The following is a 20,879-nucleotide window of genomic DNA, read 5'->3' on the forward strand; positions in this document are numbered from 1 at the left end:
TAACTCATCCAACCTGTCAGAACGCCGCGAAAGCAAAACGCGCTGATCTCTAAACTCCCACCGGCCGTATCTGTTTCTACCGGGCATTCTCGCATACATGCATGTCTCTAGTCAATAAAATCGCATAAAACCATGGGGAGTCCATTAACAATCCGGCACGCTAACCGGAATATTCAGCGGCACACTCGTCGCCAGCCCGCTCAAGCTCGTCTCCTTGAACTCGTTCCGCATCCCCTGCGCCGTGAGCCGCATCGCGCGGATCGCATCGTCCAGACTGACCTTCTGCTTGCCCGAGCTGCTGAGCGCCAGGTTCGCGCTCGAGATGGCCTTGATGGCGCCCAGCGCGTTGCGCTCGATGCAGGGCGCCTGCACCAGCCCGCCGATCGGGTCGCACGTCAGGCCCAGGTTGTGCTCGATACCGATCTCGGCCGCTTGCTGGATCGTCTCCGGGCTCGCGCCCATGCACGCCGCGAACGCGCCCGCCGCCATCGAGCACGCCACGCCCACCTCGGCCATGCAGCCGCCCTCGGCCGCCGAGATGGTCGCGCCGCGCTTGTAGAGCATGCCGATGGCCGAGGCCGTGAGCAAGAAGGTGAGGATGTCGCGCTCCGGGTCGTCGCTGACGAACTCGACCGTGTATTTCAGTACGGCAGGAATGATACCAGCAGCGCCGTTAGTAGGCGCCGTGACGATGCGTCCGCCGGCAGCGTTAGTCTCATTCACCGCTGTCGCAAGGTTAGTCGGTCATCCGTAGCAACCGGAAGGGGGATATATCTTACCCATAGCATAGACCGAGAGGTGATCCATTGCGGGGAATGTAGTTCGGCGAAGAGGAGAAGGCATGACCGGATGATAGAGGGAGCCGTGCACACGGGGAGGAGTGGCTCGCTTAATCGCCGACTCGGATCGGGTTAACGCTCTTGACGTCGAAGACGCTGGTGGTTTGTCCTTGGCGGACGATGCCAATTGGCCACTGATGGTTGAGGTATGCGAAGGGTAGAGTCCCCGCGTCAGCCTGCTGTACAAGGCAGGTGCGCGACGGTGCAGTTTGAGAGACCCGGGCAGGACAGCGTCGGATGGTGCCTGCACGCCCTCGAGGATGCTATGGTCCATGGTTTCCCAGATGCGGAACACCTTGTCGTGGATCTCGTCGTCGGTGTAGCCATGGCTCTTCTCGTTCTCGTAGACGAGCTGCGCAATGGTGAGGTTGTGCTTCTTGCACAGAGTCAGGAGACTCTGAGCGTCCCGGAAGGCGTAGCGCGGCTGCTTGCTATCACCAGTAGCCTCGCTCGCATCCGAGGTGGGCAGACCAGATGGGCCTTTGGACTCATCATTGGCGCCTGCCTGTACAATAGCCCCTGGTTCCCTAGACTCTCCAGAGCCATCCAGAAACTTGACCTCGGCGCCCGTCTTTCTGTCGCCGGCGGCATCAGCTCTTCGAATCTCTTTGTAGAACATGTTTTCCGCCAGGTCAGCCGGGTGACCGGCTTCGTTGGTGCCAGTCAGAGATCCCTGGGACGCGCTATCGGAGGGGGCATTCTCGGGGTTGATGGACAAGGAGCCGTTGACGACGAAACCGCCGCCCACGCTAAACAAGTCGTTGGTCGCGATCATGTACCCGTCCTTGTCGAACACCCGGAACCTCATCCCGTTGCTATGGAGGGGCAGCTTCTTGCCCCACTCCCAGGTGAAGTCGCGGTCGTAGTCGAACGAGACCTCCTTGCCCTGGCCGTTGGGGAGACCATGGCCAAGAAACAGCTTCTTCTTCTCCTTGATCTCGGCGAAGCGCTCGGGGACGTAGGCCGTGTCGACCGACTCCACGTCCGCGCTTTCCAGACCCAGGAGCAGGGCGGACGGGGTCATGTGGCCTTCGCCCGTCAGGGCCAAGCTGCCGTACAGCGAGATGCGGATGCGGTCGACCTGCTGCAGGAGGCCCGCCTCGATCAGGTCGGTGATGAAGATGTTGCCGGCACGCATGGGCCCCACCGTGTGGGACGAGGAGGGGCCGATGCCGATGGAGAAGAGATCAAAGGTCGAGATGACGGCGTGCTCGTGATCGGCCTCGCTGTACGTGCCTCCCTCGCCTTCCTCCTCGTCGGGGCTGCGAGTGCTGTACTGACGAGCCTGCGTCACGTGTCGGGATAGAGCTGGAGCTGCTGCACGCAAAGACGCGCGACGTGGCGCATTGTGTGGAGAGATGAGAGACAAAGGAGCGGTATTGTGCAGAGACTGGACAGTCGTCCTCCCCAGCAGCCCGAACGGCCGGATGACTGCTCGGCGCATCATGATGAAGGGATCGTAAGTAGCAGGCGAAGAGAAGCCGGGATGCAGCAGTGGCAGGCGACCAATTAGAATGGCCAATTCGAGTTACAGCGAGCCGAATTAGGCCCCCAGACTCGACGCTTCACGACTCCCGAGGTCGCAAGCTTGGCAACGGGCAACCGCTCTAAAATTGCCAGTTGAACTTTCCACGAAATTCGAAGACGAGCAATCAACGGATTGAACGGTGACACAGGTGAGAAGAAAGATATGCACTCAGGAGAAATAAAGGCCGGAGCGAGTCTCACCGTGGCTTTGAGACTTGGTCAACCACTTTCAGGCCAACAACAAAGATCCAAGCTTATCCCGATCCCTATCGATAATTCGGGGTAGCGGCCAATCACGGTCGTCGTATTAGACCGATCTTGGGCCAAGTGGATATCCCGCAGTTGGCCTTATCAATTATTGGGTAATTGACAAGCCTCCCTGGAATATAGACGGGAGGTGCCCGGCCAGAGACTAGATGAATTCACTCCTGATTACGTATGACCAGAAGCCATATACTGTGAGACTACACTTGTTGTCCGTATCAGACGAGCAGTACGCCTCCGATCATCGCCCGAGGGCTTGCCGTGCGCAACAAAGTCCGCAAAGGAACTTCCAACCAGAAGAAAGGGTTTGGTCAAATTATCATCAATTCTTGGCGGCATGACGTCGTCATGCAAAAGCCATGTACTTGCACTCTGCCTGCCTATCCATAAGGCGAGCGTGCAAGAATCCACCCTATGGTACAATACATCAAATGCCACGCAATGCAATCATGAGCTGAGATGAGAAGAAGCCATCATCCCCATATTCGTGATCCCCCCTCCCTAGTAAAGCACAAGAATAACCTTGCCAGGTGAGGCGTGTAGTTACTCGCGAATGCTGCCCCTCCAGGCCCTTATTACATGCCATGGCGCTTCGAGGCTCGGAGGGGGCAGGATTAGATTGGGTTGAAGGTCGTAAAATAGTGTACAAGGTGATCGGCGTCTCTGTGAGACACATCGCCTGGTGTCGAGGTACAGGTTGCAAGTCGAAGTGCGAACACGACGGAAAGCCCGGGGACCTTACAGAGCAGGCTTGACGTCTCGGCCGAGGGCGGCGCCGACCTGTTCGGCCGTCGCTGAGCCGCCCTGTCCGGGAGCTCCAGCAGTGAGGATCTAAAGGACCAGTTAGTAACCATGACGCCAAGCTCGTCAAATCAGAGGACTCCGGGATAACGTACCTCACCACCCATCTCGCGCATCTTCATCTCCTTCTCCATCTCCATCACCTGCTGCTCCTCGGCCCACGCAAGAGCCCACGGTACACCCAGAACCAGCGCAGAGCTGGCCAGTACCCACATCGTCTTGCCGCTAAAGCTCAGCACAGACTTGACGGCATCGGTTGTCGCAGTTACTGTGTTGGCTATCGAGGAACGGGTATGGGGAGGGACGATGTCGCGAAGGGCGTACAGGCGCTCGGCGAAGGACTCGTCAATTGGGTCGTAGTCAGACTCGTTAGAGATCTCGGAATCTGTATGGGAGGAACTACGTCAGTGACCGGCACAATGGGAGGCGCGCAAACAAGCAGGCGTCACAGATAATCGCAATGCGACAACCTGGGCGGGGCAGCGTGGAGGACATACCGGTATCAGTGAAATCATCCTCGTCTTCCTCGGGACCGGGCTGGCCCTCCTGGAAATGCTCGTCGACGACCTCGGTAAGCTGAACCATCTTGGTGTTTGTTTGGGGTTTTGGTGGTGGCCGGGTTCGATTGACGTAGGTGACGTCGTTGGCACGAGAGTCGAGGTCTAGCGGCTCGAGGGATTGGATCTCAGCCGGGTCGGCGACAGAGGAAGAATTCGAGGTGAGGATCGGGGTGTTTGGAGGTGCAACGATGCCGGAGAGGTAGGGGCTGTCGTGGGTGAAGATGAATCCAAGATCACTAGCAGTGGCGGTTGAATCGGCGGCACAAGCAGCTGGAGCTTCTTCAGAAATTTCGCTGGGAGCCATGACGCTAAGCGGCTGCTTGTCAACCTGCGCTGGGGGGGTGGGTGGATCGGTCGGTGCCGACGCTTTTCCGATGCCGATAAGGTTGTTTGGGAATTGCAGGTGGTGAAGTGTGTGGGTTCGTGTAAACACTGTAGAGGCGCACGGTGTTTTGAAGGTGCAAGTGGGGTCCGGACTCCGGCACGCTCACGATATTTGGCAGGTTACCGTCCCGACTACACCACGCTGCCCCGTAGCTGGCAGTCTCCGTCGCACGTGTCCGTTCTGCGGAAAACGCAGTCATAGAGGTTCGGGGCGTACGGGATACGGTTCGATCAGTTGACACCATTGAATGCCGAATGCTTGCGACACTTCGTACACGACCTACATACATGCACAACACACCACAGGCTGGCCGCTGGCGCCTTGACCCAACAAATTACTTGTCTTGCCTAACTCTTCTAATTCTATTCAATTACATGGCCAATGCCTAGTCGTAACAATCTGTGATGTTTATCTCCCCTCAGCCCCAAATACTGATGTTCCTCCCAAGATTCTCGTGGGTATCGCATGCGCTCAATCACTCCTGCGTACAGTGTCTTCGTTTTGCAGCGAGATGCGTTCACCAAGATCCTGCCATTTCAATTATTCATCTCGTCGTGCCACCAAAGTCCGAAGCCTCTGGATGGTAGTTCGAACGAATCACTGTATTGGATTACGACTCGCAATGCCTTCTCGAAAGACTAAGCATACCCACGAGAAGGTGCAGGTGTTGGGTTGACTTTCTGATCAAAATTCGACCGGGCAAGCTGCAGCTGAACGAAGTGCTGTCCCAAATCTCGACCGCGTCAACTGCGGTAAACCGATCAAAGCGTTGACCCAGCCCGTCGGTAATGGCCTGACCCAGTACGTGCCAAGCTGGCGCAGTCACAACCGCGCTCTCCCCTTGATTGGTTCCGAACTGATCCCCACGTCCATTGCCTCATTTGACGCTTTTAAGGGGACGTCGGAATGCGCAATCTACCGATCATGAAACGGTCTGGCTGTGCCCCGTTACCACGCCGCAATAAGAAGCTTGATTAGAGACGTGCCATGCGGTATCGAGGAGGAGACAAGCCGTCCTCGGCAGGATCTTAATCGGCTGAGCCCTGTCACTCATTCGGACAACCCCTCGTCGCACACTTGCATGCAGTAGCCAACAGGGGCCATAGAGGCGCATCGTTTCAGCCGGAAGCAGTATCCTCGTTTCAAATCTGTGATGTTGGTGATTATGATAGGATATAGATCTGCAATCCGATCTTCAGGGGACCCAAGACGAACGTCAGTAAAATCGATATAAAATCGTCACGCTGTCCTCGTCTCTGTTCCCGTCCGGAACTTCAAAGCCACAATACTTTACCTTTTATATTTCTCTTCATTTCCACCAATCACATATCCCCCAACTCTCAGCGCTGGTCGCCGTGTACACTATTATTTCAACTGGGCATAATTCATATATTTTACAGTCGCTTTTGTACACGACTTGAGATCATTTGCGCTCAACCTAACCCTTCAGTCGAAATGCGAGCCGCAGCCCTCATCCTCGCCTTTGCCGCCGCCATGGTGGCAGCGAGTCCTGCCATGAGCATCAACAATCTGAACGGTCGAGCTGACTGCGTAAGTCCATGTTTGCCCCCCTCCTACCACACTGTTCACCCCGTCTTAACTTGCCCAGTTCTGCGACGAGAGCAGTTGCGATGGCCCCCCTGCTGCGCCAATGGTACTTGCCCTTAGAATCCCAGGCATCTCGTGGGAGGGCGGTCTGCATATCGATAATGATGGAAAGGGGTGACCCATGCTGGATGGGCAGGACTGTCTACGGTGCCTACTTGTATCTTAGAAGGATATATTACCACATTGTACTTTGGGCCATATTCGAACCTGTCTGTTCCTTGCCTGACACACTGAGATGTTTTCTTCCCCTCGAATTCGAATCACTGCCAAATTCACCCCAGGAAGAAGAAGGATTCGCACCAATCAGGTCACCCACGAGTTTGCTGGCTGCAAGACGGTTCAAATCTAAAGGGCGTACCTTGGGTAGATAAGTGACAATCGTGACCCAAAGGCAGCAAATCACAACCAGACACGCCAACGCAATCGGCCAAGATGATGCGAGCATCGGCAGCCGCCGCCAAGTTCGTCCATGCCAAAGCGGGCGAGGAACAACATTGTCAAGTCGATTGAACCAGAAGCCGCGCACGACGGGCCAGCCGATGCAGGCCGGCGTCCAAGTCGAGAACCCATTGCCATGGGAACGTAACGGTTCGTGGTGTCGACGCCCCCATCTCCTAGTACCTAGTCCAAGATCGAGAAAGAGTCCGACGTGAGCAGCTACCCGCCACGCGGAGTGGTGCCCTACCTATAAGCTTCGGGCGGGAGTCCCAGCCGCGACCACCCCTTCCTCCTGCCCCCCTTCTCTCTGCCGTGTCGGCCGTGACGAACTCCGGCCTAAGGCTTTAGCATCGACCTTCCAGCTCAGGCTCCGGCATCGCGCCAATAGTAATCACCCAGGAAGAAGACAGCAGTGTTGTCTTTCAAGCCCGGTCGGGGTTCACGGCCCTGACAAGCATGTCCTGTTGCTGCTCCACACGAAAAGTCAGAGGCAAACAATTTCGTTCCTCAAATCATCCCCCATGGCAAATGGTAACATCAAAGACTACACAGAAATATATGTCCATTACTAGAACTGTTGGTATAAAGTCTGGGGGATGCGGAACCCCCACCTATTCGGTTGGTAACACAACCCTTATCCGCGGCCGCTACCTGAAGCTTTAGCGGGGTGGCGATGGTGAAGCCCCCCTGCGCATCCAGACAGACTATGCAAGACACCAAGACAATTAAGGACTAGGACAACCCAGAAGAGATTTGGTAGGAAATTAATAATTAACCGAGATTTATATATGCATGTACTGTATGTTTCATTCCGTCCGACGGCCGCTTGCTGAAATGCAAGAGGCGGCACTTCCATCAGACCGCATGACCCAATCAATCTCTCATCGCGCGCGCTATGCTGTGCTTTCTACATAAAGACACGATGATGGGCGTTGCCCTCACCCCCCTTCCTCCCTTCCTTCCTTCCTGCGTTCCGTCATGGCAGGACATCCATCATGTATGCGTAGGTATGTATAAGGTATCCGTATGTGCTTTCATGATCATATGTCATACCCTAACCATCCACTCTAGTAACTCGAACCGACAAGGAGAAAAGATACCGCGATACACTTATTGCCGAGGCGATGGCTCCGCGAACCGGATTCCCCGACGCGCCGGGGGCACTCTAGGGGTATCGTCGTCGTCGCTGTCGCTATCCTCCCTCCGGGTCTCGCCCAGGCCCAGAGCCGCCTCGCGTCGTCTCCGCTCGGCCGGCGTCTCCTTCTCGGCCACGTCATCGTCGTCCTGAATGGTCGACAGGGCGGCCATGCGTCGTCGTCGCTCCGCGGCCGTCTCGGGCTGGTCGCTGCTGGCTTCGCCGGCACCATCTCCGCCCGTCTCCAAAGCAACCTGCGACTTCGCCTGGCCAGTTCGGCCACGGGTGACGGGGGCTTCTTCTTGCTGGGGCTTGGGTGCCGCCTTGCTCTGTTGCCGAGCGTTGTCGCCATCCGCCGTCTTGGCTGACGGCCTGAGACTTCCAGCAACCGCGGGGCTGGCGGCTCCAGCTTGGGCTTGTTCCTTAGCCAAAGCCTTCATAGCTGGCGAAGCATCGGATTCCCGGATGACTTCCCGCCTTGTTTGGGCATCAAGCTTCTGCACTTCCCTCAGGAAATCGTCTTTCGTCATTCGGCGGCCCTCACCACCAATCGTGAACCTGATTTTGCGGTCATCCTCGTCTGCAACCTCGGGGATTACGGCAGCGTTCTTCTTTTTATCGCCAGCTGCTTTTCCACCAAAGCCTGCCCACCCGCTGAAGCTCGGCTTGGCATTGCCGGACTTCGCAGCAGGACGTGAAGGGCCCGCCTCGCTGCTTCCTTCTCCAGACGACTCTCCGCTCTCTTTCTGGCCTTCCTTCAAAGCCTTTTCTGCCTTCTTTCCTAGGCCCATGTGCTTCAGACTCGAAGAAGCCTTGCTGGAATCGGTATTTTGGGCCTTGCTGGATGGCAACTCGTATTTCTTGACGACTTCACCATCTTCGTCTTCAACGATAATCTGGTTACGGTTAGTACAGTACTTGTCAGATAGGAACATGCGATAAAACTTACAGTGTTGCCGAACTGATAGGCACGAGCAGGTTCGTGCCTTCTTTGAGAGCTGGTCTTGCCCTTCCGCTTATTGGCCTCCTCGTTTCTCCATTCTCCGACTCGCTTCTTCAAGGATTCGTATGTCCAGTTGCCCTTCTGGGTCTCCTCCTGGGCCACCTCTTTCAGATCATGCAGGTTCGACACGGCTGGGTGATGTTCTCCATGAGTCTCCTCCACAGCAAGCACCTGGCCATCTTCATCCTCGATGACAATGTGATGACCTTCGTGGTAGACACCGATTTCAGGCTGGCTACGGTTTCGCTCGTCTTCGGCGTCGGCTTTACGCTCCGCGCGGGCAGCGTGTTTCTTCTCGGCCTTCTCGGCCTCCTTCTCTGAAGCCTCGGAGCCCTTCTCTCGCAAGTCACCAGACGACTCGTCGCCGGCAAGAGTTCCGGAAGGATCTTTCTCTTCGAACTGTTCGTTTTGCGCAGATTCGGCCCCGGGCGACATTGGCTCGATATTGCCGTTGGAACGCCGCTTAGGGAAGATGGCCGACTCACTGACGGGGCCGCCAGGTCCAATGCCGTCGTCCCACACCTTTCTACGTCGGCGACCGTGGGATGACGCTCGGCTTCCAGATCTGCCACGATCTTCATCCTTTTTGCGTCGGAGGAATTGGCCAGGTAAGCCAGTCGGCGGCAGGGTGCCTGGGGGAACTCGGGAAGCTTCATATCGTCGCCTTCGGTATCGGACATGGTGCGCGCCTGCGATCGCGACTGGGACGAGATTCGGGGCAATCTATTCATCCAAGAAGGACCATCCTCGGGCGCGGCAGTGTATGACATGGTGAGCGACAGGGTGTTGATGCGCTTTCCAAGTGTGAAGACGGCAATCGACGATCCGTGGACGATGATGGAGGAAACGACTATGAACGTCACAATAGGCCAGACGAGCGTGATTAAAGCGTGGTGCGGCGTTCCTTCCGGTGGAAGTTCTGCCAGCGGGATCGTGTGCTCGGTCTCGAGTTCGGCACGAGCGAGGATGGCAACGAAGATGGCGCCCACACCTATAGGTCCGAAATGACCTGCGAACAATGCCTCTCGCCAGGTTTTGACGTCTGGTATAAACGGTTTGAGTGCCAACATGACCGGAATGCGCCGGAAGAAGATGACCAGAATGGATATGGCGACGAGCTTTCCAGCCGACAGACCCATCTCGATATTGTTGAACTGTTCCCAGGGGATGATGGTGCCAAAGTAGACGAAGTAGGTCAAGTTGAGGAGCAGATCAATGACGTTGGACACGTGCGACTCCTCTGTCTTGGAGGAGAACCAACCGTCGTTCGAGAAACCCACACCTGCGGCGAATCCGACAAGCAGGTCGTCCACGCCCAGAATACTTCCGGACCCGGCACAAAACAGGGCGAGGACAAAGTAGAACACGAGGAAACTCTCTCGGTCGATGAGGTCGCGCTTCTCAGCAAACTTGATGCCGTGGCGCGCAATGTACCCGACCAAGAAGCCGTAGATGGCGCCGAAAACGCATTCGTAGAGGATGGTGTAAACGATCCAGTGGTACGTCGTCTCCCTGGCGTCCAGATGATCCTGAATAAGGTACAGAGCCAGGTAGATGAAGGGGAATGCCATGCCATCGTTGCATCCCGACTCGGCGGAGAGCAAGTCTCGCAAATGCTTGGGGACACGCTTGGCGAACTTGCCTTTACCAACAACGGACGAGGCCAGGACGGGATCGGTAGCAGTAACACAGGCAGCGACGCACAAGCTCTCCAGCCAGTTCAGCGGCGGGATCAGCCACCAGATGAAGAGACTGGTGATGAGCCAGCCAAAGGTCATGACGGGCAGCAGCAGCAGGACGACGGACCTCCAGTGCTTTTCCATGTAGAACTTGGGCAACTCGACACCGACGGCGAAACATTGCACGACGAGGACGATTCTAGAGAACTCGAGTGTAACTTCGTCCGTGTTACCCCATGTTTGTGGATTAATAAGATTAGCAGCATGCGGCCCAAAAATCAGACCGCAAAGCGTAGCTACGGTAGCTTCACCAATATACATGCGCTCCTTAATAATAGTAGAGCAGAGCATGAAAAGTGAAGTGAAACCACCCAGGATGATGTACACCAAGTGCGACTTGGTGACGGAGAGATGATCCCACGCCATGGCTGGAGATTATCCGGGGGTATTCACCCGCGGGAAACTGTTTTGGTTCGGATTGGTTTTCGGCAGAAGAGGAAAGGTCTGACCGTCCAGCTTCGAAGGCGGTTCAATTCGGCCGCTGGTCGGAAACGGGAGCGAAGACTGTCTTACCCCGGGCGTGAGGGATTGGTCGCGGAGCTGTGTTCGAGACCGATGCCACCCCAGCAAAAACAAACCCGCTATTCGCAAACCGACCTCGAGGCATTCAGATCACGATCTTGTGCGGATATTCTACTCGAGCGAGCGACGGCAGCAGACAATTGAGGGAGCCACGGTGAGTCTGGCTGATTGGGCTTCGGCGCTGGGAAGGGATCGGGATCGCCGCGAACGAGCGCAATTCGTGCAAGTCGTGTTGTAGTCGTGTCGAGCGTAACGAGCTCAAAGCTAATGACAAGCTTGTTGTGGTTGGTGGAACAAGCTCCTGCTCTTCTTCCTCTCAACAGGCGCACAGCTAAGGCGACTGCAGCGATTGGGTGGTAGGGAAAGCAAAGCCGTGGGATCTAGTTTCCCTCCGTGGATTGTTGGAGTTCGGAGAGGGAAAGATAGAAGAAATGCCTCTACAGGTGGAAGGGAATGGAGAAAGAGAAGGCAAAAAAAAGCACAAGAGCGCCGCCGTGCGCCAAGGTTATGGGAATCTTCTGTCATTTTAAAGTTCCGCAGCGCTTGGGAATTTCTGACGATGAGGATTTGGGGCCGCTGGGAGCTGGGTCCGATGTAAGGATCCAAACAAGCTAAACAAATCGTACAGGGCCGAGGCGGGGACCATCTAGGCCTGCACGTCCACTAAAGCCCAGGGGTCCCTTGGTTCTTGGGTGCTGATGGTCGATGGCTGAGCTACATCGGTCGCCCATCGCCACAAAAAAACCAATACCGTGCAACATGGGCGCATTCTCGAGTGGGCGCAGGTGGTCGTGTGTGGCATGTCATGTAGCGAATAGGTACCTCCAAGGTTCCGACGACGCCTGCTGCTCGCTGCTGACCAGCCAGATAGATGCTCAATCTTGCTGTTGGCAAACCGATGAGCAGATGCATATGATAACAATTAATGTATGGCGACGATCGCAACCATATCCCTCCCAATGGACCCCTCCCGCTCCTCCAGATAGAACGAATCCTATATCTCAATCAAGTACATTTATGAATGATTCGTTCTGTAGCCACAAGAAATGGTTTCAAACTGGCCGGAAATGCTTGCAGTATAAATTCGAGCTTCCAATAGTCGCTAAAGATCTCCAAGAGTAGCGGTATATGCCTTCAATATATCTCGAGAAGCACGGTGTCCATAAAGCTTTGGGAGCGCCTGGTACCGTTGCTCTCTGGTTCTGGTCGGATGGAGGCTTTTTGACGGAATATGAAGCTTCAACCTCCCTCAACGCCATGCAGACCTTGAATTGCGGGGTGTTTGATCATTGCCCTTTCCATTCTCCGATCTGGCGCGATGGAGGTTGAATGACACAAGAAGGCCTCAGATGACTGCTTGGCGATAAAAGCGAGCAAGCTGTACCACACTTGCTTGCTGCTTCCTGATTGCGGCAAGGCGCTGACCGAAAAGACGGCCGTACCGACAGGCAACTCTGACTAGCTGCTGTCTGATAGTGACACAAGCTAGCGACATTTTTAAGCTTGTTCTCTCGCCTGCTGTAGTGTGCGCTGAACACGGCGTCTCAGAAATGCCTATCGGCTCTTTGCACGCACGCACGCGTACCTAACCACCAACTTTTGGGTATTCGCCCGGGCTCCTCCTGCGCACCCACTTGCAATTCTATTGACCAAACACTGCTCCAATATCTCGATAGGCAAAATAAAGCACGTATGTTACGAAAAACGCATGTCGTTGGAGGATCTGCAAAACCCGTGAGCAGAATCCATGTCGGTTGCATCTTTCCAACCAGTCGGATGGATGCAGCAATACATGGCCGTTACATGCAAGATACACGTTCGTCCACTCAATCAACCGATGGATATCTGGAGCCCGTTAAAACCCTCGAATCGCGCCCAATGTCTTATCGTCCAGTTGCAGTTCCCGTCGAATTGGAAGGTTCGGTCGCATACAGATTGATTGACTTTTCCTTTATCTAGCGTTTCTGCCTCGCTATTGGGCCTTGCATTAGTGAGCCTCACTTTTCTATGTAGCACTTCCTTTCTTTTCTTCTTCTTTCTCATCTTCTTTTCCCATGGCGTCGGGATCGTATTCTGGCGTTGAGCATGCGCCTCCCGCGTGCCTAAACAGACAACCAGAGTCGAGCAAAGCAAGCAATGATGCCAACGAGCAAGCACCGGGGTTGTACGGTTCGCGCAGTGGAAAATGGGCCACGCTGAGTAAACAAAGCAAAAGCAAAGCACGCTCAGCTCAAGCGCGTGCCGAAGTTCCGTGGAGTGGTTTCCCGCAGCATTCATCGTTAGCGTCTTGGCGGCTCATCCCCAGAGGGACGGGACCCATAGGATTACGTCGCTTGCTGCTGGGGTGCTTTTTTCGCTCTCTTTTTCTCTCTGAGGCCTGCTAGCTACCTCGAGGCTACTACCTAGCTCAAGCTGTCTATCCGAGTGGCTGTCTTGTCTATCTCTCACAGTTAAAACAGTCCTTCTGGCAGGCTCGCGAATGCGCCCTGAGCGACGTCACACGCGTTCTGTGGATGGGACCGGGGAGGAGAGAAGGTGGCAGGCGGACAGGGAGGCGTATTGCAATTTTTCCGCGTGTTTCTTCGGCAAACGGTCGGCCAGGGTGTCAGGTTGTAGTGTGTCTGTCCGCTTGCATGTAAGATTTGTGCCCAGTTTGCGAGATGGGCGCGATGGCGAGCCAAGCAATGCTCGGCATGAAGAAAATTCCAAAATTCCATCAGCCAAGCTGCCCCCAAGACCGCCCGGCTGCCTGGGCATTCTCGGCATAGTGGACTGGCGGTCACCCAACCACGAATGACATCGTCATGGACGCAAACAAGCACGCGCGCGAAGCTTCTGCAAGCAGGGAAAAAAGCTCATCCCCAAGAGATTCGTCGTTCCCCCAAGCAAGTCTTGTCCAACTCTTGTTCGATTGCTTGATTTTGCGCCCCGGGCAGCCGGGCCTGGTGCGTGGCTTTGGCAAAAGACGGCCAAGCTGGACCCCATGCAACGTGCATTCAAGTTGGGAGCATGGATGGGCCTAACGGGCGCCCGTAGCGTGGGGAGAGGGCGTTTGCCGACCAGCCGATCCCCCTTCGTCCAGTGCCTCCGACTCGCGGTCCGGCTCCGGTGGTTTCATTGCCCACCGATAGTGTGGGGGCAATTTCTCTCCTATTCCACCTGGATTTGATCTTCGTGTCTTCTTGGTGACTGCAGCGTTTTGGGTGCAAGTTTGGACGAGCACCGCATGTCACGAGCTTCACCGCACCTGTTGGTTTAGGGGGAACATGGGTGTAGGCCCCGGATGCAGGCCCCGAGTCTACTGCCCGGGTCTACTGCAAGCAACTGATCCCACCCAACCCAACCCAGCGTCTCTGCCATCTGGTATCCGACGCTACACCGAGTTATCCTGTGGTTCCCCACGCTTACACGCCCGGAATGCATTTGCACTGTTGCGGCTCTTGGCACCCACCAGAAGCAAACGGCCGAGATCCCTGTAATTGGCGGGGTGGCACGCCGAATCCTTCCATTGCATCTGTACTGACTGGTCACATGAGCTTACAGCTGCAGTTCTTGGTGTCTTACGGGGATCAATCAGATTCGTCAATTGGGCAAATATGCATGCATTCTAGGTTTGTGGCTACGACAGTCTTGCTAATAATGATTGGTACTTTCTTTTGTAACCCCCACGTTTGACAATCTGTTGTTCGTCAACCCTATTGGGCTGTTCACATCGACCAATCTTGAACTGTCCGTATCAGCTATTCTTGCGTTGGTCCTCCCCTAACTTCGGGTTGCTTGCCTTTGTCGACCTTGGTCTTCTTCTTGTCGTCGCTGTCCTTCTTGCCGTCGTTGTTGTTCCCGGTGTCGCTGTTGTTCCCGGTGTCGTTGTTGTTCCCGGTGTCGTTGTTGTTCCCGGTGTCGAATGTGACTGCGCGGGGACGGCGAGGGCGATGAGCAAACGGGCCGGGACTTCTCAAGCTGTATGCGGGAGAGCATCGAGCAGCCAGAGAGGGTGGAGTGTGGAGCAGCTGCGCGGTGGGGGGGCCTTGGAGCGATAGCCTGAGAGGGCGATTCTGGTTTCGGTTCCTTGGGCTCTGCTTCTTTCATGTGTCAGTGCCATGGTCTGAATGTACTTCAGGCTGTCTGCCTCGTAGCATCCACGCCGATTGCGTGCAAGGAAGATGCGGGATCGTAGAATGCTTGGTGTAAGGTTTGGAATGCGGCTGCCAGCTGGCTACTTGGGAAAATGCTATTTGACTCACGCGTCTTCTTATTTCTCATGCGGGCACGCCAATCGCGCATCCTGCGACGGAGTGACCGAGTTGCTTTCTGCCGCGTACTTGTGTTGTGGTCCTCGGCCATGGACATGCTTGAGCGAGTCCGACCTGGCCTTGTGTCCGATCGGGTCATGGATTTCTCCAACGCCTTCCGCCGTGCTTGGGTGCTCGGCCGGGGGTCCGGAGGAGGGCTGAGGTGGTTACTGTCGCTAGACAACTTGGTTCTGCGTCTGGATGACGACGGGCTTCTAGCGTATTTGGAACGCTGTTGTTGCTCGCGCTTTTGTTGCTCACGCTTTCGTTGCTCGGCGTCTCTCAACTGTACTAGACCTCGTGACGGAGGGGGAGAACCGCACCACGCTGGCGCCTTGGGCCGTAGCACCCTGCTCCCGAGGGAAGATAGGAAGGGTTGGGGTTGGTACCATATATATTGGCAGTACGTACAATTGAGAACGGGTTCGTAGAAGCAACAATATCTTGGAATGGGACTGGAACTGCAGAATACATTGTGGTTGATGCTTGCCTGTGGGAACTCGCATCCGTGTACTGGAAGAATAGCGAAGGTACTATTCAGTGCAGTCGCAGGATTGGGTGGCTCCAGCTTTGCTGGGTTTGAGAAAGCGAAGGTCGTGTTGTATGAAGCATGTATTTGATATTCTAGAAGGAATTGGGAGTACTGATAATTGACGGCGACAAACGTGAACCAAGGAGTCATCAGTATGAGGTAGGCTCAAGTGCTTAAGGGTTGATTTGGCTGTGAGATCGAAATGGCTCAGTCCATCTCCATGTTTCCATCTTGAGCAGCGACCATGGTGGGAAGGCACCCCTTAACGAAAAGACAAAGAAATGCTACCAAGCATGGCATGGCAGGTACGCCCCAACAATTGCCTGCGACTCAGTTTGATCATCTCGGAAGACACGTACTAAGAAGACACAGTTGCAAGAAAGACACGATAATGATTAGATGCATTCGCATATTAAGTGAGACTACTTGTCTGATGGCATCCTAAGGAGTGTCGCCTTCGAGTCACCCCTATCGGTGTCATTTAAAAAAGTCATTAGTCACTAAATAACAGGTTTTGACTTTTTTATTCTTTTGCTTTTCGATTTATACTAGCGTAGGCTAGTAGAAATAAGTGATTTAAGATTAAATAAATTTAATATATATCGATTTAAAAAAGAGGTAACGTGGTTTATTATTAAGTGGCCCGTATTATCGAGTGGTTTACTTTTTACTACTTTTCGATACTTTTATAAAAGTTATTTTAATTACGACGTTTTAAATTAATTAAATTTACTCGCTATTTAATTTATTACACGATTTTATATATTTTTTTATATATTCGCGTATTATAACTTGTTTCGCCGTAGATTTTATATCGCTTACCGCTCGTCGCGCGCTTTTTCGATAAACTATCATTTTCGCCTTTATTAATCGCTGGCCGCTTTTTTTTTGCTTTTTTATTTTATAGCCTTCGAGATTTTTTAATCGTAAAGGCTTTTTTTAAGCTGGGCTCGCGACTTTTTAGCTTTCCGGCGTTTTAAAAGGGCTAAATTAGCTTTTTTAAAAGTACGTATTTAATTATATATAAAAGTTATTTTATAGGTTATTTTAATTATATTTTTCGTTATTTAGTTTATCGCATTTAAAATCGGCGTTAAAGAGCTTTTTTAATAGGTAAACACCCTTTTTTTAATATAAGTAAAGTGCTTAGTTATTTATTAAGGGTTAAACGGCGTTTAAGGGTTATAAGTATTAGTCGTTCTCGAACAGGATAGGTTAAGTGTAAGCGTTTAAAGATATATATCTAGCTTATTAATTACTTCGTTCGGGTTATAAAATATTAAGCCGGATACGTTAAATTTAGATTTAATGTTAATTTTCGTAAAAATAGCGAAATGTGCAGCTTTAAACGCGATAAAAAACTCGAGCTTCGTAATATAATTTATTAAGGCTTTAATAAATAGCTCGACTTTTTTAAATAAATACGTTTTAAAAGAAAATAAAATATTATATTAAAAGATTAAAGTAGGTATAATAAATAAAGAGGTATATTAATTATAATAATATCGTTATTTTAGTAATATATTTCGAATTCGGCCGAAATATAGCTTTTATAACCGTTAAAAATTAAGAAGCGGTAACGACCCTTCGTTTACAACCTAATATATTTATCGAAATATTTAATTTAATTAAAGCTTATTTTATTATCGGTTTATTTATTAAAAATCGGTTTAATTATTTAATCGCCCGGTAAGCTATTTTCGCGCGATTAATTCGCGAAGTAATATTAACCTTAAACGATTAAAAAAGGCGGAATATGTCACGGCGCTGGACCACTGAGAAGGTTCGCGCCTGCTGGGAAGGTTTACGTACGCGTTGATTTGCGTGGAATGGAGATGGAACGTATAAAAGGTTAAACAGTTAGAATTTTCCTTGATAGCTATAGATACTGCCCTAGTCTCGGATCCTGTATTGTAGCTCTTTAAGCTACGTCCTTGTCTTATTTATTACCGTAACTAGACAGACTGTAGTAATAGAACCTGTTGTCACCGTGCTTATCCTATCCGCCTGCACCGCCCGTGATAAAATGTATTAGCTATGCGAATTAATACATTTAATCGCCGTCGAATATTCCCGATTACTAGGCTGGACCGATTTCGCTTTCTTACGCCGATCGGCGCGTATTACGACGAGTATTAACCCGATTATGCCTATTATAAAGCCGGTCTCGTCGAAATTCCACATATCCTCGTCGACAATGCCGTATTTAGCCTTAATATTAGCAACCAGGCCAAACTAGCCGGAAATAACCTTCGGATTTTCACAGAGAACCCTTTGGTAGTCGTACCGACGGTTTATTCTAGTCTTAAGGTCCGGGTTACGGTCGATAAAGCGCCTGGCCCAGTGCTTGCCAACGCGGTCGCCGCCGCGCGACGCGATAAAGAGATTGGCTATATTTTCCACACCAGCTATTTTTAGAGGCATCCCTCGGGTATTTAAATTAATTATATATTTATAAAGCACCTTTTTTTAATCGTATTTAATTTATATTTTAAATATCGGATTTCGCGTTGTGCGGTTCGGCCGTGGAGTTGGTCGCTAAGGGTAAATAATAAGACGACGTAGTGTTTCGCCGCAGCTCTTTAATTAATTCAGGTTAAACCGTTTCGTAACGCTTAAATTGTTAAAGTTATCCGCTTTTTTTAAAATAGATAAAATATTATAATTATAAAGTTATTACGCGTTAAAGTTTAATTAAATAAATCGGTAATAAAAGTGTCCGACTTAATAATATGTTCGACTTAATAATAAACCACGTTATTTAATCGCCGTTGCTTATTCTCGATTATTAAGCTAAACCGACTTTGTTTTTTTACGCCGCTCGGCGCGTATTACGACGAGTATTAACCCGATTATATTTATTATAAAGCCGGTCTTATCGAAATTTTAAATATTTTCGTCGATAATCTCGTATTTCGCCTTTATATTCGCGACTAGCGTAAATTAACCGGAAATAATTTTAAAATTTTTATAAAAAGCCCTTTAATAATTATACCGACGATTTATTTTAGTCTTTAAGTCTAAGTTACGGTTAATAAAGCGCTTAACCTAGTGTTTACCGACGCGGTCGCCGCCCGCGCGACGCGGTGAAAAGATTAGCTATATTTTCTACACTAGTAAAATCGGGAGGCATCCTTCGGATATTTAAATTAATTATATACTTACGAAGTACCTCTTTTTTAATTAGATTTAGTTTACGTTGTTTCGATCGGATTTCGCGTTTTAAAATTCGGCCGTAAATTCGATAACGTAAAGTTAATTCGGGTATATTATAAGCTTTTATTACTACTCTTTAGCTTATTTAATTCGCTTCGTTTCGTATCGCTTAAATTATTAAAACTATTCGATCTTTTTAAGATTAATTAAGCATTATAATTATAAAGGTATTACGCGTTAAAGTTTAATTATATTAAAATTAAATTTAAGTGCGTCGCTAAGTAATATACGTCGCGTAGTAATAAACCACGTTATTTAAATAATTAACTTAAATAATTAATTAAAAGGTTTAAAAAAGTAAAAAAAAGGAGGCCGAGGGGTAAGCTTAAAAGTATAAACCTAAACGGAAAAAGAGGGTGAGAAACGCAAGGAAAAAAGCGTAAAGAAAGCCGGCCACACCGATAAACTTTACTGGTCTATAATATATACAATATACACTAAAATATTTAACTCAAAATAGATGCAGTTTAACCTCATGCCTAGGAGGAAAATAACAGGCTTTAACCTATTAAAGGACAACATACCAGGTTTATTTTCCACAAGTTGAAAGGGCAATGATTCCAACTTTGATCTGACCTGTCAACTCCGCATAAATCCACACTACCTACCTTGTATTGCCGGGAATAGCCTCATCATGGGTGCACAAGATTGGATGAAACAAGCCATTGATGAGTTCTTCGACCGGTCTCAGGAGCCGTCTCAGCAAGAATGCGACCAGAAAGCCTATGCGCTGCTACAGGCCAAGGCTGTCCGACCTGTAGAGATGCAAGGGTCTCTGAGCTACACCGTGGTAGCCACTACGGAGACGATCATCTCGTTTCGCGTCCCCGAGGGCAAGCTCAGCAATGAACACGAGAGTCTTGCCAAATACATTCACGGAGACCTTGTTCCCCAGTCAGTATACCACGGCAAACTTGGAGACGAGAAGGACGACAAGAAGAACCTCCTAATTTACACTATGCCCTATCTCCAAGGCAAATCGTATCTGGAAGTAGCGACATTCGGACCTGGGCTGAGCGACACAGTCCTGGAGAAGCATGTCAACTATATTCGCCACCTGGCAAGGCAAGTAATATGAGATCTACAAGACGTGCCTTTGCGCTAATTTTCGATAGATACTTCGCGAGGTGCTGGCTGAAACCACAGGTTGTCAGTCCAGAGGTACTCCAGCAGGCAAAAGCCAGTCTCAAAACCAAGCTGGCTCTTTTGAAGAGCTCTGAGAAGTTCGCCTCCCTCCATGGCATCGGTAGTTACGGAGCTGGAAGGCGAGAGTGGGATATCTCACTTATTCAGCAACGAATATCCCCAGGTCTTGAACCATATGGATCTCTCGGAAACCAATGCCCTCGTCAATCCAGAGTCATTCGCCATTTCAGGGGTCATTGATTGGTCCCTAGCGTCGATTCAGCCCTTCGGTTATGAACTATGGGCCTTGAGAAGCATGTCAGGAGTCATGTCGGAGCCAGGGTGGCACGATTACTCCTCTCGAGGTATCACCGAGAGCGCTTTCTGGGACGAGTTCTGGCATGCTACGGGGATCAAAGAAAGCCAAGAGAGACTCGATATCCAACGTCACTCGTTGTTGACTCTTTTTTGTTCTTTTGCTTTTCGACTCATACTAGTGCAGGCCAGCAGAAGCAAGGTCACTCGTTGTTAGCGAGCAAGCTAGGGTTGATCATGGAGTTTGCTTTTTATAGAACCCTGGATGGGAAGCCTCTCGACGAGCTCGTGGATAGACCTGCGCGTTACCTTAGAGAGTGGCTTGGATCGCCGTGGTCGCAAGTTTTACCAATCAGGCAACCTGCAGTAGAAGACGCTCCAGCTGAAGCTCAAGAGGCTTCTTGGGAAACTGCAGAGGGGCAAAAGGTCGCCACCACAGACACTTCTCCAGTCGCGAGCACGCAAGCTGGTACCGCAGCTGATACCATGAAAAATGAAAATGGAGTTGGGTGGTTTAATTAGTTAGTCACCTCATAATTCTATACCTTTTTCTCTTCGTTCTTTAACTTTTCGACTCA

General features: G+C 51.3%; 6 protein-coding genes across 6 annotated transcripts; 2 read left to right on the forward strand and 4 right to left on the reverse strand.

The window, feature by feature from the left end:
- Positions 1–144: 144 nt before the first annotated feature.
- Positions 145–2,286, reverse strand: PG997_002049 (uncharacterized protein; the record flags this gene model as incomplete). The annotated part of the gene is made up of 2 exons (XM_066806364.1): positions 145–725; positions 780–2,286. The coding sequence occupies 2 exons, from the start codon at positions 2,284–2,286 to the stop codon at positions 145–147; spliced, it is 2,088 nt and encodes a 695-aa protein (XP_066673660.1).
- A 1,082-nt stretch (positions 2,287–3,368) lies between these two features.
- On the reverse strand, positions 3,369–4,295 carry PG997_002050 (uncharacterized protein; the record flags this gene model as incomplete). Its single annotated transcript, XM_066806365.1, has 3 exons — positions 3,369–3,461; positions 3,527–3,816; positions 3,929–4,295. 3 exons carry the CDS (start codon positions 4,293–4,295, stop codon positions 3,369–3,371), a joined length of 750 nt encoding a protein of 249 aa, XP_066673661.1.
- A 1,536-nt stretch (positions 4,296–5,831) lies between these two features.
- On the forward strand, positions 5,832–6,102 carry PG997_002051 (uncharacterized protein; the record flags this gene model as incomplete). Its single annotated transcript, XM_066806366.1, has 2 exons — positions 5,832–5,927; positions 5,986–6,102. The coding sequence occupies 2 exons, from the start codon at positions 5,832–5,834 to the stop codon at positions 6,100–6,102; spliced, it is 213 nt and encodes a 70-aa protein (XP_066673662.1).
- A 1,430-nt stretch (positions 6,103–7,532) lies between these two features.
- Positions 7,533–10,665, reverse strand: PG997_002052 (sodium/hydrogen antiporter nha1; the record flags this gene model as incomplete). The annotated part of the gene is made up of 3 exons (XM_066806367.1): positions 7,533–8,453; positions 8,507–9,261; positions 9,303–10,665. 3 exons carry the CDS (start codon positions 10,663–10,665, stop codon positions 7,533–7,535), a joined length of 3,039 nt encoding a protein of 1,012 aa, XP_066673663.1.
- A 3,896-nt stretch (positions 10,666–14,561) lies between these two features.
- On the reverse strand, positions 14,562–15,171 carry PG997_002053 (uncharacterized protein; the record flags this gene model as incomplete). The annotated part of the gene is made up of 2 exons (XM_066806368.1): positions 14,562–14,848; positions 15,144–15,171. The coding sequence occupies 2 exons, from the start codon at positions 15,169–15,171 to the stop codon at positions 14,562–14,564; spliced, it is 315 nt and encodes a 104-aa protein (XP_066673664.1).
- Positions 15,172–19,495: 4,324 nt separating this feature from the next.
- PG997_002054 (uncharacterized protein) lies at positions 19,496–19,939 on the forward strand (the record flags this gene model as incomplete). Its single annotated transcript, XM_066806369.1, has 1 exon — positions 19,496–19,939. One exon carries the CDS (start codon positions 19,496–19,498, stop codon positions 19,937–19,939), a length of 444 nt encoding a protein of 147 aa, XP_066673665.1.
- Positions 19,940–20,879: the final 940 nt, after the last annotated feature.

This window comes from Apiospora hydei (genome assembly GCF_038363865.1).
Source record: "Apiospora hydei strain CBS 114990 chromosome Unknown utg000003l_segment0_segment0, whole genome shotgun sequence".
NCBI lineage: Eukaryota > Fungi > Ascomycota > Sordariomycetes > Amphisphaeriales > Apiosporaceae > Apiospora > Apiospora hydei.